The sequence below is a fragment of the Terrapene carolina genome, unplaced genomic scaffold (assembly GCF_002925995.2).
Source record: "Terrapene carolina triunguis isolate 2854851 unplaced genomic scaffold, T_m_triunguis-2.0 Scaffold211, whole genome shotgun sequence".
NCBI lineage: Eukaryota > Metazoa > Chordata > Testudines > Emydidae > Terrapene > Terrapene triunguis.
The window spans coordinates 26,742,241-26,759,085 of record NW_020664562.1 but is presented as its reverse complement, the minus strand read 5'-3'; the positions used below and the strand labels follow the sequence as shown (position 1 = coordinate 26,759,085).

Sequence of the window (16,845 nt, the reverse complement as noted above, 5' to 3'; positions counted from 1 at the left end):
TGTGTGTGTTCTGGAAGTAAAAGACTTACAAATGGCGCCCTTCCCAGGAATGTGGGACTCTCCAAGAGAGTAGAGGCATTTCAGGTGTCCATCACTGGCATAGCACCTTCGCACGAAGGGATGTTCTTAAAGCCCAGTGACCTCATTGAAGCCATCATAGAAAAAATAAAGTTCTTTTTGTATTTTTTTTTACACCAATGGGCAAAAAAAAAAAAATCAACTACATTAACAAACAAACTGTCCTAACTGGCTGGCTAAGTACACAACTATGACTGGGTTGTACAGGGTGGTCGTCTGTGGAGCAGATCTCTGATGTGCTGTCTTGATAGCAGGAGGTGGCTGAGAGGAACTAATGGTGGTAGGCACACACCACTCTTATGTATGAAGAGAAACATCAGGATGCAGGCACACTGCACATATACTGATGGCCAAAAAGTCTCAGGTCTTGAGCGCATGGGGTGCATGCACGCCAATAGTGGAACGTGCATATGGACAATCACTCGAAGGAGACTATGCATTTGTCCAGAGTAGTTGCATTGAAGCCAACACACTTACTTTGGATTTATGCTGGAGTAACTGAGAGCAGAATCATGTCCAATATATAAATATTATAATATGAATGTATTAAGGTACTTATAGTAACACTAACTTGCATGCATTGTACATACTGTATTTATGACTCAGGTATATATTTAAGAACATAAGAACAGCCATCCTGGGTCAGACCAAAGGTCCATCTCGCCCAGCATCCTGTCCTCCGACAGTGGCCAATGCCAGGTGCCCCAGAGGGAATGAACGAACAGGTAATCATCAAGTGATCCATGACGTCACCCATTCCCAGCCAAGAGCCAAATAACTAAAAGTATTGTTAGTGCAAAATATATACGATTTAATATTACTACGAGAACATTTACTTTTGCATTATCAGATTTTGTCTTTCATCATGTAGCCTTAATTTTATCAGAACAGTTTTTTTTTCATTTAAATTACCTTTAAAAAGCAAAAACCTAAAGAAATTGATGACTGTTGTCATTTCTGTGGGCCCATCTAAGGGTCTGACTACACTTCCAGCTCTGGGAGCCATTTCTACCTGGAACAGTCATACCTGTGCTAGCTTTGCTCGAGCTACCATTCTAACAATGTGTAACTGCAGTACCACAAGTGGCTGGAAGGACTAGCCGCCCCGAGTACATCCCCATCCTTGATGTACTCAGCGTGGCTACCCCCTCTTGCCACCATGGCTCTGTTTTTAGCACAGTAGCTCAGGTACGTCTGCTTGATCTGGGAATTACATCCCCAGCTTGATGTGTTGACACCCTAAACTTTGAACTTGACACCTCATTGAGATGGAAGGGGTTTGTGAGGACTGCTGCTGATTAGCTCAGTTCATTTTTCTGCAAGGCTGGTTAATATGGAAGCAGCAAATCTGAAAAAAATTGAAATTCAGGCCCCAGTCCTGCAATGAGTTCCACACTGGCAGAACCCTGCACCAGCAGAGAGCCGATGGAGCTCCAGGCCCAATTGGAGCTCATTGTGGGGCCAAAGCCTTGGGCACTACAGTCCTCACAATTTCCTACCAGCAGTCCGTAGTCCCATCATACCTGCCTGGGTTCTGGTGCAATGCAAGACAACAAAGGGAGCAAATCTTGATGAGACTGAAATTTTTGCAAATGCCAAATGAGTATCCTCAAAAATGATTTTTTTCAGTTGGATACAATGCTTTGATTTAGGTGAACATTTAGGGTGAGATTCGCTAAAAGTATTCAGTGTTGACGCAACTCAGCTCCTAAATGGAAGCATTTAGGCCAATGACGAGTGTTTTTGAAAATCCCACCTGTAACATCTTCTCAGTCAGCAAGTTACCTCAACTAAATGTAATCACATATTTACAGGTACATTTGAATGAAGTTAGTTAGTGATTTATGGAAAATATCTCTGAGAACACTTGAAATTGATTTGCCAAGCTAATCTCAAATTTCTTATGGTATTCAAATCATATTTGCCAAAAAGGATATCTGTTTACAATTATGGCCACTCTAATTGTGGAAATCAGAATTATGATTTTGCATCCTCAGATAATAATAGCAGAGTTTATTTGTTGTTTATAATTATGTCTGTAGAGGGAAGATTTAATTTGAAATTTATTTTTTCTCTAAATGATTTTAGAAATGTCAGTATTTCCACAGTCACAAGCTTTCTTCTCTGCCATTTGTAAAACGGTGTGCCCTATCAGTAATGTGCTGAGTAGGAAAGTAATATATATATATTTTTAAAATGGCCTCCTCTGTGCAGGAAAAATCCACTCAAGGTTCAGTGACATTTTTTTTTAAAGGCAGCAGCAATACATTATTTTTTCCTATAAAAAATCCCGACTTTGGAGGAGGTGGGAGAAGAATTCTTAATACAGTACAAATAACAAGACATAAGATAATTGCAACTTGCCAGGAACAAAGAAAAAGGTAGGGGAAACAGCAAGTAAGACAATAGAGTCTGCTGCAGGCACTTTGATTAACTGCCAGCTGAAAAGAAGCTGAGCATGATTTGTCCTTGTCTACACTTGCAACTAAGCCATGTTCAGTGTCAGTTCTGCTCTACACATCAATGGTTCTATGTTGTGGTGTAGGAAGGTCATTGTCTGTTTCAAGTGGTATGCAACTTGCTTAGAAACCACTTGGAGCACTTGTGTGTGGATGCAAGGCAAGTTGCAATCATTCCACTGGAAACCAATAGTACTTAGCATAGGAAATTTCTCAGTCTAAACAAGGCCTTAGCCCAAAGGGCTCAACTAGGATTTCTGAAATGGAGCTGAACACAGTTTGGTCATGTATGTGTGTGCAGTTAAACCATTTTCATAACTGATTCAACTGCATCTATTGTCATCAACAGGCAAATTTCTTAGTAACAGACAAAGCTTAAGAATTTTTCTGCTTCCAAAAGCTATATACACCAAATAGGATTTCTAATATTGACATAAATAAAATTAACTTAAATTTGATTAATTTTCAGTAAAAGCTATCACACCATCAGGTGAAACCTTGTCAGAAAAGTTCACTTGCTGACCTCCCCCCTTAAAAAGTGTCCAATTTTAAACTCATTCTGGGCAGTCTTGAAAAGTGCTATGACTTACTCTCAACTTCCCCCTATGGAAAAAATCCCAAGAGGAATGGTAAACTGTGTTCAACAATACAATATGGGAGACTAGCAACTTTAAGTGCACCATCTATAGTAAGATCTTGAACAAATTTTAATGGACTTCCACTAGGCTTAAAACAGCCAACCTTAAATAGATAGAGGCATATTCTCTCCCTATTGCATATTCTCTGATTATAGGACAAAAGAGCTTTCAGACAAATGTGCTCTCATCTCAGAGACTTCATAGGCTGGATGATGGCAATCAATTACCTACCTTGCAGAAATACTGGAAAATTCCCAAGCCTTCCTTTCCACAGAGAAGACAAAATAATTTTCCTCCACACTTATGAAGAAAACGACCCTTTCAGGAACAGCCAACTTAGACTTATTTCCAAGATCATGGCAACTTTTGTAAGTTGTAATGTTCCCATACTTGAAAAGCTATTGGCTAGGTGAGGCTTGACCTCATCTCCCATGATGCAGCATGGTCTCCTCTCAGGTTCAACCACCCAGGTGCATCATAAGAATCTCACAACCATGGTACATCATGTGAAATAGAGGAAAATGGGGACATAAGACACCTGAATTACAACTCCACAAGGCAGACAGAAAGGGAAACAGAACATTTTCACACTAACAAACAGTGATTTTGGAGAACTTTCCATTTTACAAAAAACAAAAACACAGACCCAACCACTACAAACGTTTTGACCTTTTGTTCTGATTTGGGATGAAAATAAATATCAAATATTGGAATTTCTTATGAGATAGAAATTTCAATGTTTGACCAGCCCTAGTTTGTGTATTTTAAGTTCCCAGGACTAGGTTCTAAAGGCCAAATTCTAAGGTCCCTTTTCAGTATTCATTCACTGTTTATTCAGGCAAACTCCTATTGAAGTAAATTAAAGTTTGCCTGGGTAAAGGCTGAATATAAACTGAGTAATGACATCACAATTTGACTCTATAATTGTGAATTTTGAACATTAGGAGATGGACTGTTCTTAGCTACTGAACTTCATTGTCTGCATAACCTCAAAATATCATGTGATGATATGAAACATGCATTGAAGACAACTCTTTCTCCCTTTTAGAGCTAACAATTCAAAGCAGCCAGTGATTCACTTGCAAAAGATTTGGATTTTGTTACTGTTTGCTATTATGCTGATGTGCTCCTTTTCTTTGTAATTCTATAGCCTTGAGGATAAAACGTATAGCAGCTGACTCCCATATGTGTACCTTCCTGAGAGAATAAGTTAACAAGTTCAGACCAAAATAATACAAAAATGAAATAAAGGTCTACTGAAGATAATGACTAATGCTCCCTTTGCTCCAGATGAAATCTATTTGTAATACTTGAAGCAGATCTTAAGCCACATCTGAAGGAAACAATAAACTCTGCTTTAAGAGCCTATTTTGGGGATCAATTAAAATAGGCGCATGGCACAAGATTCACCTACAAATAAAATATTATGAATGCATTTGGAAACCTCTTAAAATTCATTTTAATTTCATGCATGTTAAGACATCTCACCTATTCAATCTTGTTATAACTATTATGCAAAAAATACGTTTTGTGTGTTAAAACACTGCTATACAAAGGCTTGCAATTAGTTTTGTGAATAAAATAAATGTCTGGAAAAGGGCACTTTTACATGAACCATTTTAAGAGACATGAAGAGGCTGGACAATATGTCAGCTCTTCAATGGCTCAAAAAAACTCAGGTTTTTTTGAGCCATTGAATGGCCTGCTAAAATGGCCTGCTAAAAATATCTTCTGCTCTCTTAGCAGCAAATACCCTGCAGTGGATCTTGGTTCAGTGGAAGCATACGCAGAAGAAAGGTTGGTCTGATACTGCTCAATCCCCAGACTGAAAAAATGCACTCCCTAGCCAAGGGTCATGGAGCCACCCAGAAAGTGAATGAATATGAGACCCTCTATTCCCGCCCCCCACACTTGTCTCTTATCCTCAGGAACTTTAAGCCACCCACTCATGGCCCTAAAGCAATCAGGAGTTACTAAAACTCTAATCTGAAGAAACTCTGTTGCACAGCTGGAGAGGAAAGACAGATTTGGTGAGTTATTTGAGGCTGGACTGCATATAAAAAGCAAAAATATGTGTGTGTGTGTGTGGGTGTGGGTGTGGGTGTGGCCTAGTGGGCCTATTCTCTTGCATACACCAGGATAAATATTGACTTCAGTGGAGGAATTGCCTGATTTACAACAGTTTACATGAGAGAAGAATCAGGGACTGTACAGGGGTGCTGGAACAATTTGTATAGTGGGGAAGCTGAGAGCCATTGAACCAAACCATAAACCCTGGATATGATGGAAACCACTTTAAGCCAGAGGGTGCTGCCGCAACCCCAGCACATCTAGTTTCAGCACCTGTGGGGCTGTATCACCCCAACTGCTATATCTCACATCTGTCCCAGCTGTGGTTTGAGTTTGAGGATAGAAATCTCAGAAATCTCAACCAACCATTGCTTGTGAATAAGAGCAGAGACCAGTGTGAGCTGGAACCAGTCTTTATAGGACCTCTTAGAGACTATGGGTACGTCTACACTTACCGGAGGGTCCGGCGGCAGGCAATCGATGTTCTGGGATCGATTTATCGTGTCTGGTTTAGACGTGATAAATCGATCCCGGATCGATCCCGGAAGTGCTCGCCGTCGACGCCGGTACTCCAGCTCGCCGAGAGGAGTACGCGGCATCGACGGGGGAGCCTTCCTGCCGCGAATTCAGTTATTAACGTAGCTGAATTTGCGTACCTTAGTCCGAAGTGGGGGGGTAGTGTGGACCAGGCCTATGTCTACACTGCAGCTGGGAGGTATGTTTCTCAGGGCAGGTAGACAGATTCATGCTGGCTCTGCTCAAGATGGTATGCTAAAAATAGCAGCATGGATGTTGCTGCATGGGCGACAGCTTGGGCTAGCTACCTGCGTCCAAGGCCACCCAACTCCTTGGGTCTGAGCTCAGGCAGCTAGCTCATGCCACCGCCTGTGCTGCAATGTCCACACTGCTATTTGGAGTGCGCAAACTTGAGAGGAGCGAGCATGAATCTGTCTGCCAGCACTGGGAATCACACCTCCCAGGTGCAGTGTAGACACACTGTTTGGGGAGGGGGCATGACATGTCGGACCACTCCAATAATACAGTGGAAGCAGTGAAAGCGCTCCTCTTTAACGTGCCAGCTAGCTTTCTTTGAAGCTTTGAGCAGAAATGCTACCTGAGATGTATTGGCAGGCCATAGCAGGGAAACCTGCACTGCTACTGTCCATACTGTATGTTTACGGTCTAGTTACGTCAAAATAACAACTTGCCAGGGAATTCAGGTCACTTTTAAAAACAAAAATAAGATGGGGAAAATAAAACACAATTCTCATTTTGAAGCAGGGTTTTTGTTTTTTTGCCTTCTACTAGAGAACCTTTGGCATTCACATTCCTCTAAAGATTGTGGAATACAGCTGTCCCGCCCTTATTTGCATCTCATATTTCACCATATGGTGACCATGTTTATAAGTGTTCATAGTACAGACAAAGCTCATTTTATCTCATGTCAACCTGACCAGCATAAGAAAGGCTAAGGGATGCATAACTTTGGAGTGTTAAACGTGGTATTTGTTCAGTCAAATTCTCAAAGACAAACACTTGGTCATTCTACAGTTTTGTTTACCTAACAACACAGACAAAGATTTTCTTCTGAGGGCTCTGATCCCCCAAGCAACAGAAAATGCTAAATTTTTTCAGACAGGAAATACTTGCTTGCTTGGACACTAATCCCATTAACAATGCGTCTAGAGCATGACGTGGTATACAATATCATGCAGGTATGCATTCTTTTGCATCAAAAGAACTATTACTATCACAAGAGGAACTCAAATCCATTACATACTCTATTAATGACATTATATTGAACAAACCAATTCCCTTCTTTAAACAACATCAATCAGGTTCAAAAAAGATTATTTTCTTGCAATATGCAGTCTCTTAATTTAGCATTTTCCCCCACTTTCAGGTGAGATTTCCTTGAACATCACTATGTAAAAAATGGCACCTTCCTACCCCAACAGATCTGGTCCCTCTGTATTTCTACGTACTTAAGGGACAATCTTTGTACCACTTTTAAATCCTCTTAAAACTGCAAAACCAAAACAGCTATGGGAGGTTGTTTTTATTCTACCTTGCTTATCTACAGATTTAAAAAAAAAAATCCAAATGCAGGGCCAGATTCGATCTGTATTCACATCTGCACAACTCCACTGAAAACAAGACTTGCATGGGCGTAACTGAAGGCAGAATTTGGTCTATAGAATCTTTACTACTGGCGATGTAGCATGAACCAGAAAGAATCTAACTGAACTTGCAGATTTTAGGCTCACTTTGCAGGACTGGTATTTAGAAAAACAACTTTTTCTTGTAAACTCAAGTACTCAACAAGTTGTCCTGGAGTCATTGAGAGAGATGGTCAACATGGAACCTCACAATGTAATTTTTAGAGTTACTTTTCAGGGATAACCTCATTGTAAAGAAGTAAAAGAGCCTTCAAGTATAAAATGCAGACTTTTATACAATTTCAGTAAAGATATTTTAACTAAAATCAAACTTCTGAGGAATCTATTTACACATAATTCCAATGGTATAGAAAGGTCTGATGAAGCAAATGTTAAAGCCTTATCATTTCCCCATAAACTATTAAAGTGAGGAAGACTGTCCCCCCATATAATATATGATTGAAATTCTACTTATATCTTTGCTACTTTTAGAGAGTTATTTTTAACACAGATACACACAATGTGCTATTGTGATTCTCTAATATGATACCAGTAGGTGTTTTACCATATTAGGTTTTGCATTAAAAATTAAAAAGGACAACACTAATAGTAATTTAAAAATTTAAGTATATTATAGGCAGAACAGGTACTACCATCTGTTAAGGTTGACGGATATCCCCATTATAAGATCCCGTTTTCAACTGTTTATAACTTTGCTGAATTTTAGCTATCCAGGCTGACATTCTAGATGCCAGATGTCTGCCTAAGGTGGGTTTTTTTTTGTTTGTTTTTTAATTTCAACAAAAACGGTTCAGCTGTTTCTGAGAATGAGGCTAGTGAAAAATACATTGCTTTGCCCATGTTAAAAAGTCCTGGTGACTTTTTCTTTGAAAAGCCCACTCCACAATGCTTTGAAGCAGGGAGCTGAAATTGGTAGGGGGGGACCTTGTGCCAGGGAAGTGCATTTTGACAGACCTGTGAAAATCTGCCCAAATTCAGTCTAGTTATAATTCTTTGAAAAATTGCTTGCTCATCACTTTTAGTAGCTAAAATCTCTAAAGATTCCCTCCTTACTGTGCAAGCTTGAGCCTCTTACAGCTCCTACCATTGACCAGATTGTTCATGTGCCACCTCCACAGAGTGACTGAGTGTGCTCCATCCCTTCATGATTCCTATATTTGACCCTTACTTCAATGGGACTGCTCATGTGAATGAAGCTACTAATATGCACAAGTGTTTGCAGGATCAGGTCTCATATTAGGGCTAGAAGATAGTGCTATCTGAGATGCTGTAGTTATGTAAAAACTGAAAGAAAATATTGACTTTTAAAGACAGCCTCTGTTCTGTTATGAAAAACTAAGTTAAAATGTTCTTAAAATACACTTTCAGTTTACAATTGTAAATGTGTTATTTAAGTTGACAATGATCATTTAATAAACGTTATCATCATTAGCAAGTTGGCATATTTTACAAATATACACACATATTGAAGATTATAAAGATTTTTGAATAAATCTGTTGGAAAAAGTTAGCCGGTTAAGAAAATAATCTGATTGTTGCTTTCTTCTGTCCAGAAAATGGCATGGCTTTCCTATGTAGTCTGAAACATTCAGTCTACATGTCGTGACTCAAGATGCAAATGCCAAAAACACCCAGATGTAACATCTCAAAGATTTAGCAGGATTCCATGTAAACTTCCAGAATATGAAGCAGTTCTAAATCAACTGCCATGCCAAAGTTAAAATTTTAACAATATACAGTATCCAGACTGTCCAATGTATATGCTTTGCAGTCCTCTTAACTACATGTGCTCTGCCCCAAGAGATAAACATAAATATACAGCCAATCTTGAACATTTTTGAACATAAACATGCTGCAGAGTTCATATATGGAAATATGGATTTAAGAATCGCACGTGTTTCATCCTAGCTGCAAAGCACAACTGGAATCAACTGAGAACTGATCATGGCTACACATTAGAATGGTGCACATCCAGCAGCATTCAAGGAACAATGTATGTTAATCCTGTGTATTAAAATTATTGTCCAATAGCACCTTATCATATAAAGAAACCTGAACTAATCCATTTGTAAAAGGACATGATTGAAAACCACTTTTTACCCTAAGACTAAACCTTTGAACTGACCAACCGCAAGTTTGCCTTCTAATTTTTGTTTTGTGTTCAAAGCACAATTAACATTAAATGTTTCATTTACATCTTTCAAGCAATTTCTTACCTCAGGCCCAGGAGGACCAGATGGTCCCTGGGGTCCCGGATCTCCGATTTTTCCCTAAAAAAAAATCCAAAAATTCTAACTTAGATAGCAAATTAAAGCGCTTACAAGAAGCAGATTTGTATTAGATTTTTGAAAGCACTTAAAAACATCAACATATCAAATAAAATGTTTAACTGGATTTTCAGTTAAATAGGATTAATTTTTATACAGCTTCTTTCTCTATTTAATTAAGTCTAGTTATCCATTACTGGAATTTTTAATGAGTCCCTCTTGCAGCTGCAATAATAAAAACATAAGTCATTTATAGATATTTAATAATGAGTGGTGGCAGGAATTATATCTAAATTAAATATGTATGTGAGTATTCATATAATGAAAAAATATTTCTTAAACCTGTGTGCGTATTATACACACACAAAGGGAATATGAGGGTTACAAAACTAAGCTCATATAGATATTTTCAATAGGCTTATTTGACCAACACTGCACCATTAAAATCAATTGGAGTTTTGCCATTGGTAGCAGGATCTGGTCCAACTACATATCTTGGTGGTTCGGCTATACAAAATTTACACACAAATTTTTAAAATTGCATGACCTTATTTTTCTAAATCTTGATCTCCTTTCCCCCGTTTCTTTCCCTCTGTTTGTTGCTGCTGCTGAATGCAGTGTGTCTAAAATTTAGGGCCTTCATCCTATAAATGTGTTTAATGTCACTGAGGTTTGCAAAGTTAAGCATGTGTTTGCTTCCAATACTTTAATTTAACAAAGTAATTAAATAGCTGATTATTTTAAGTTATTCAGCAAAGGGCATAAGCACATGCTTAACTTTAAATTTAATGGGACTACCCTCACTGCATAAAGTTAAGCATGTGTGCATAAGTTTTTTGCAAGACCAAGACTCTAGATTGTGAGTTCGACAAGGTAAGGAAAAGTGGTGGTTTTTTTTAATTGCTCTGTAAATTGCCTACTGCATTATGGGTGCTAAACAGCAATACCATCATCATGATTCAAACTGTGCATAGGAAAGCTCCAACTCCGCTGACAAGTTCTAGTGACATATTAAGTGGGCTGGTTGTGTCTGCCACTATGAACTATACAGAAAGTCAGTCTGGTCATGGGGAAAAAAGAGCAAAAGTCTTAAATTTTTGGTAAGGAGAATTCCAAGACCCAACAGTTGCATTATTACAATCAAAATATCCTTTATTCTACTGCTGAAACCATTTTAAGTGCTGTCCAGTACCAGCCACTGCAACTCTGTGTTATGGCAGAGTTGTCAAAAAACAATTGACAAACACACAGGCTTAATCATAAGCCAGCAGAACTTCTAAGATTGAATTCAAGCCTTACTTTATTTGTATTTTGGGGTAAGTGATTATTATGGTGATGATTAAGTGAGCCCTAAATACCCAAGTGACTTTCTATACTTCATGGGAAATCTGAACTAGCAGATTAATGACTGAGCAGCAAAATGCCCTCCTATGGACCAGAATCTGGTCTCAGTTACACCAGTTATATAACTCTCTTGACTCCAACAGCATTAACTCCCAATTTACACCAATGCTAGTGAGATCAGAATTGTTCCCCAAAGCATTTGGATTGGCTGAATGATACAAACAAGTATCAACCCACGTGACACATACTGATGTAACCAGAGTAAACAAAATAAGTGTTCAAACCTACAGGAGGCCCTGGCTTTCCTCTGATTCCTGCTGGTCCTGGCAAACCAACAGAACCCTTAAGGGAAAAAAAAGCTATTAAATATTATTGTGGAAAATTATTTATAACATTGCATGTAGTAAAAAACTGGTTACGCTTTCTCACTTGTGCAAAATTAATTAAATATCAACACTCAGCTCAACACTCAGACCAAATTTCAAATCCATTGAGCGAATCTGAATGAAACGCTTACATACATGTTACAGCAAAATAATTCAGTTAGTTTATGCTATTTTAATTAGTTGTACTGCAATAACAACGTATCAGCTTAGAATTTTTATAAAAACAATCCTTTGGGTAATTTAGGAGTTATGGATTACCTACCAAAGATTCCATTACTCAAATAGGTGTGAAAAGCTTGTTTATTAACCATTTTCATTATATCCCAGGGCATCCTGGGCTGTCTGATAACACATTTTTGCCTGGCTGCTGACCACAGTTTTCAGGTTTTTTGGGTCAGATAAAAATGTAGGCTCCACCCCAGGATGCTCATTGGCTTCTGTTGCAAATGACCTGTATAACAAGCTCTCCGTGAGTTTTGGTGGGAATTAGACTGCTCCGTCCTCCCTCTTCTTACAGCATAAGTGCACTCAAGGCAGCCAGAATTTGGCCCATACATTTTACATGCCTTTGATCATTATTTTCATAAAGAAATTAATTAAAATAATGGTACAGAAAATAAAATAGTGCTGGGGTATTCAACTGATATCGCCGAATTCCATTTGATTGTAAATTACTTGCTGCAATTTAAAAGAAGAAAAGGCCACTGGGATTATTAGACCAGAAGATATGTCAAAAGAGTGCTGTCTTAATTTACCTTGTCTCCTGGATAGCCCAGCTCTCCCGGCTCTCCTGCAATGCCTTGTTCACCCTAAACAACATATTATTTTAAACAGACATATATATGCAGCTTACATGGTGTATTTTTCAGACTCACAAAAGCAGAAAGATTTAAATCAGTGTTCAGTATTTAAAACTATAACATGGTTTTTCTAAGGACAGCGCACGGTGAACCACTGTAGAACCCAATCCTGCAAACATCACTAACACTGCGCTTGACAGCACTATTCATGGTAGTCAGCGCTATGCCCAGTAGTGTTTGTAGAATCACACACAATAGCTTGATAAAAAGAAAACAAAAGAGGAAAAACATGAAAAAGGGGTGCTTTGCAAAACAGATGTGAGAAAGACTGTCTAAATGTAATATATCTCTATGAGAATGGAAATATTTAGATCACCTTATCACCTTTCATTCCAGGCTGCCCCAGACTCCCTGGAAGACCCTATTAAAAATTAAAAAACAAACAAACAATGTTTGACTATTATTTGAAAAATAGTCAAGGCAATTGGCAAATGGTAATGCGAGTTTTGCTTAACGCCATACCAGAGGCCCAGGAATTCCAGAAGGTCCACTTGGTCCCACAGGCCCAACAACACCCTAAACAACAGAAAATAAGATGACTGCATTAAACTTTTACTTACAGGGGGACTACTTCCTGAATGATTCAGGGAACTGGAAATGCCATAAAGTATCTTTTGCCTCTATGTTATTGGTTGCGTTCCAGCCCAGGTTGGCAGTGACTGAAAGTGTTTTCATCTGTTTGCTGTTTGGAGATGCAAATCCAGGTACTCATGGACAAGTATCCAGATCACAAAACCTCCACCATTACTGGCATCCTCTATCTCAGCAGCAGCACCATGAACTAAACTACCCCCTCATTCCTAAATGTCATGCACCCAGAAGAGGATAGATGCATATTTGGTGGGGGAGTGTGAGAAAGCTTGCACTTGTATTGTAACTGCAGTCTGTACCTGTTCAGTACATAAACATAAAATCTTCAGTCCATGCTGGGACTGCCAAATCCAGCCCTTTTCGGTCAGCACCAAATTTGATTTAAATGAATTATTCTGCTTTGAAACATGACTCTTGTAAAGGAATCTCAGTGATTTCCATATCAAGTATACCCAATATACAAGTGAAAAGATGCATTTTTCCTAAATACCAGCTGTGCACATTTAGCCTAAACTCTAGCAGCCAAGCTGGGTTCTTTCATTCTCATGCATCTTCACCAGTAAATAAAGGTTAACTATATCAAATTAATTACTACACTACTCCTCCAGGTGATTTAAAGTTGCACTTCCACTACTAGATGCTGCAAGAGAAGAAACAGAGAAAAAATTAAAGGTAAAACGAAAAGAATCAACAGTATATTCATGCACGATGGTTAGATGAACTTGAGAAATGATCTGATAATGGCTACAACCATCAATACAGGGAAAAATGCTTTTCTGCTTCCTGCCATTGATTCTACAATTTGAAAAGAAAATGGCAAACTGGTGTGTCCCAGTTGCTGTAGATGCCATCCAAGAATGCAAAGAAAAGTATGAGGATGAGGTCTTTCATCATTTGCTGAAATAACGGAAATAACGGAGAAGATGAGAGAGCTTCCCAGGTGCAGCCTCCTGCACTGCTGATATATTCAGTACTTAAAACAGCCCTATAACACATTTTGAAAGTTCAAAAATCCTTCTGCAGCCACCAACAGCCTCATGGTTAGTTGACTGAAAAAGGAAGATTGACGACTCAGCTTCCCAATGATGCCTCCCTGGTAAAATTATCAGGAAAACTGTCTCTCTACATCTGCATCCAGCTTCCATGAGTGATTAGAAGTGTTGCTTTGCCATGGTAGCTGCTGCCAAGAGGACTGAGCTCTTGACTGAAGTGTGCTGCTTTTGCTGTGGATACTGCACCAAGGCAAACTAATTTAAGCTGCCTTAGTGGTCCTATAAATATTCATTGAGAGTAAGAAAGGCATTGACTGAAAAAGCAGAATTTCACACAAGGGATTCTGCAGAGAGACATCACACTTTCCAAAGCAACAGAAGGAGGTTTCAGATGGGTGTGACAGATTACAGTTTGATGACACTAATGTCACAGTCTCCACGGGAATCTGGCTTGATCTAGTTAACAGCAAAGAACTAGAACTACACAAAAATAAAACAGAAAAATTATTCAGAGAAACTATGGACCCTTTGCATTATTTAGGTACCATGACTGATCCCAAATAAAAAGCTTATAGATTGAGTCTAGAACAAGAAGAAGTAGAAACAGTCTGTTGCAATTTAAATCTGAATTCCTTCCTACTCTTCTAGCACTTAAAATTGAAGATACAGTTTCTCAAACAAAAATATGTTTGCGAAGGAGATTGTCTCAGTTTGTTGTACCAAGATGGTGTGAACCTGTGGAAATAAAATCACAGGTAATAGAACTAAATTAATAATTTTGTCAATTTTTTTAAATTGCCAGCATCAATTGAGTATGTATTAGCACTTACTGGTTGGTTTGGCTGAATCATCATAATAGGTGCTGAATGAGCAAACAGCATATCAATATCAGGCAAAATAAAAGAGAAGTTTAACTACACAGTGGAGTGATGACTCTATTGTGTTCATTTGTTTTACCTATAGAATTGCAAGCTTTTCATTAAGACAACACATGCACCTTGTGATGCTTGAAGAATAAACATACTTATTATGTGAATAACCTAGTATGTGATTCACGTGGTTTATTCCACAAAAAACATTCACTGTGTTTTGGTTTTTTTTTAATGTTGGTGAAATATTATAACAGTCCTAGTCAGTATCACATATGCAGACCAACTGTCTTCAGATTACACCCTCAGTGACACATGCAACCTCATTGACATCAGTAGGTTTGCATAGGTGTAGCTGAATGGAACTTCATAAAGAGTTCTGATGGGGATGCACAAGTAGGCATAAAAACTCACTCTTGGTGTGTTGGCTCCAGAGAGCTAACAGAAGTGAAAAAGCAAATACAAACTTATTTTTGTCAGCAGATAAGACTCTGTATACATCTGTTAAGCTGTTACTTTTCAGACAGAACCACACCTTAAGTCTGAAGAAATATATACACTAATATATAATTGCAATTTTCCCCATTAGAATAGTGCTTGTAATGCTCTAATCATGATATCCAACATTTACGTGTTTCGTGAGAAAGAATGAGGAAAGTATGCTTCTATCTCATTACTAAAAGGTTGAAAATGAGAAAAAATTCAGTTTCCAGAATGTTGAGGGAGGAAAAGGGTAATTTGTCCCAGCTTGTTAAAAAAAGAAAAAGAAATGTTAATTCATCATTTTTATTATTTCTGAATAGAAAAGCTGTGCTCTGATAATTCCAGTAGCAAGTTTACTCAAAGTCTACATCTTTCTAAGGCTCATGACCTTGTAATTCATGACAGACGGAATCATGCAGACAACCAGAATTTGGTACTTGGCAATAGTTTTGACACTGCCAAAGAAACAATGGCAGGAAGTGTTTACAAATGTCTTGAAATCAACTCTCCCCAGCTGCTTGCTTTACCATCACTTCTATGAACAAACAAAATAATGTACATAGTTCTCATCTTGCACATAATTAGATTAAACACATTACTTGATCTAATACTGTCAGCTTCAGCTAGAATTAATGTTGCATTGGTATCTGCTGTACTACATTGCATCATGTCACGACATAATGTAATATAACAAATATTAAACACCTTGGGACAAATGCTCAGGTCTTTATTTTTTAACTCAGTCCTCACAGCAAATGGCAGTATGCCTGAACAGCGTCCGAGTTAAAAAGTGAGGGTCAGATGGCAGCCTTTAAGCCATAAATTACATTCAGGATGTGGGTGCAGTATAGCAAGGAGCCATCCTATAGAGGGAACTCCAGGAGAGCCAGCCTTCTACCATCCCTTTAAAGGAGCACGGTCCCTTGTAAATACACCTTCAAAAAACAAACTGTAGCCTTGAGGATTCCCTGTGTTACTAGGAGCACCTTGAAATACAGCACTGAGACTTGATATTGAGGTACACAGTAATGAGCTTTATGACAGCAATGCCTGACTATCCACACAGCACCGAATATGATAGATCTCAACGTTCTTTTCCACAATGCACTGAACTTATTTAAAAGCCTGCAATAGATTCCCCTGGGGCCATCTGTTCTAAAGTTGTTCCAAAGCCCTGTTCAGAAATCCAGAGGGAATGTCACCATGTGAGGCCTGTTTATCTACCCAGGAGGATTAACCTCCAAAAGAAGCAGATTTTCCAACACAGCCCTGGCTCAAATTTCTGTTGGAGGAAGGTAGCTTTGAAATCCACCAAAATGTTCACAGGATCCTACCCAGCTGCAATGGGAATGCACCATATCACTTCGCTTCCCATTACCTTGACTACTCCATTACCTTTTGGGGAAGCAATAGCTCCCTATCATAAGCAGGGTATATATCCTTTTGCACATATGTTTTGTCTGCACATTTGCCACACACAAGACTAAACTCAATGGAGATCATAGTTTGGTTTTCAGATTTGGCTATTTTTAAATCTGTACACACTTTCACAGCTTTTCAGCATATTTGCATTAACTGTAAACACACACACACACACACACACACACACACACACACACACACACACA

General features: G+C 38.6%; 1 protein-coding gene across 1 annotated transcript in view; it reads right to left on the bottom strand.

Moving 5' to 3' along the window:
* The window catches only part of LOC112107703 (collagen alpha-1(XXIV) chain), a 235,372-nt gene that overhangs the window by 130,773 nt on the left and 87,754 nt on the right, over positions 1–16,845 (bottom strand). Inside the window, exons 15-19 of the mRNA XM_024201528.3 lie at positions 12,745–12,798; positions 12,599–12,643; positions 12,178–12,231; positions 11,325–11,378; positions 9,642–9,695 (exon numbers count right to left, since the gene is read on the bottom strand). Of these exons, the coding sequence (XP_024057296.2) occupies positions 9,642–9,695; positions 11,325–11,378; positions 12,178–12,231; positions 12,599–12,643; positions 12,745–12,798 (261 nt within the window). The remainder of the gene's footprint in view (positions 1–9,641; positions 9,696–11,324; positions 11,379–12,177; positions 12,232–12,598; positions 12,644–12,744; positions 12,799–16,845) is intronic.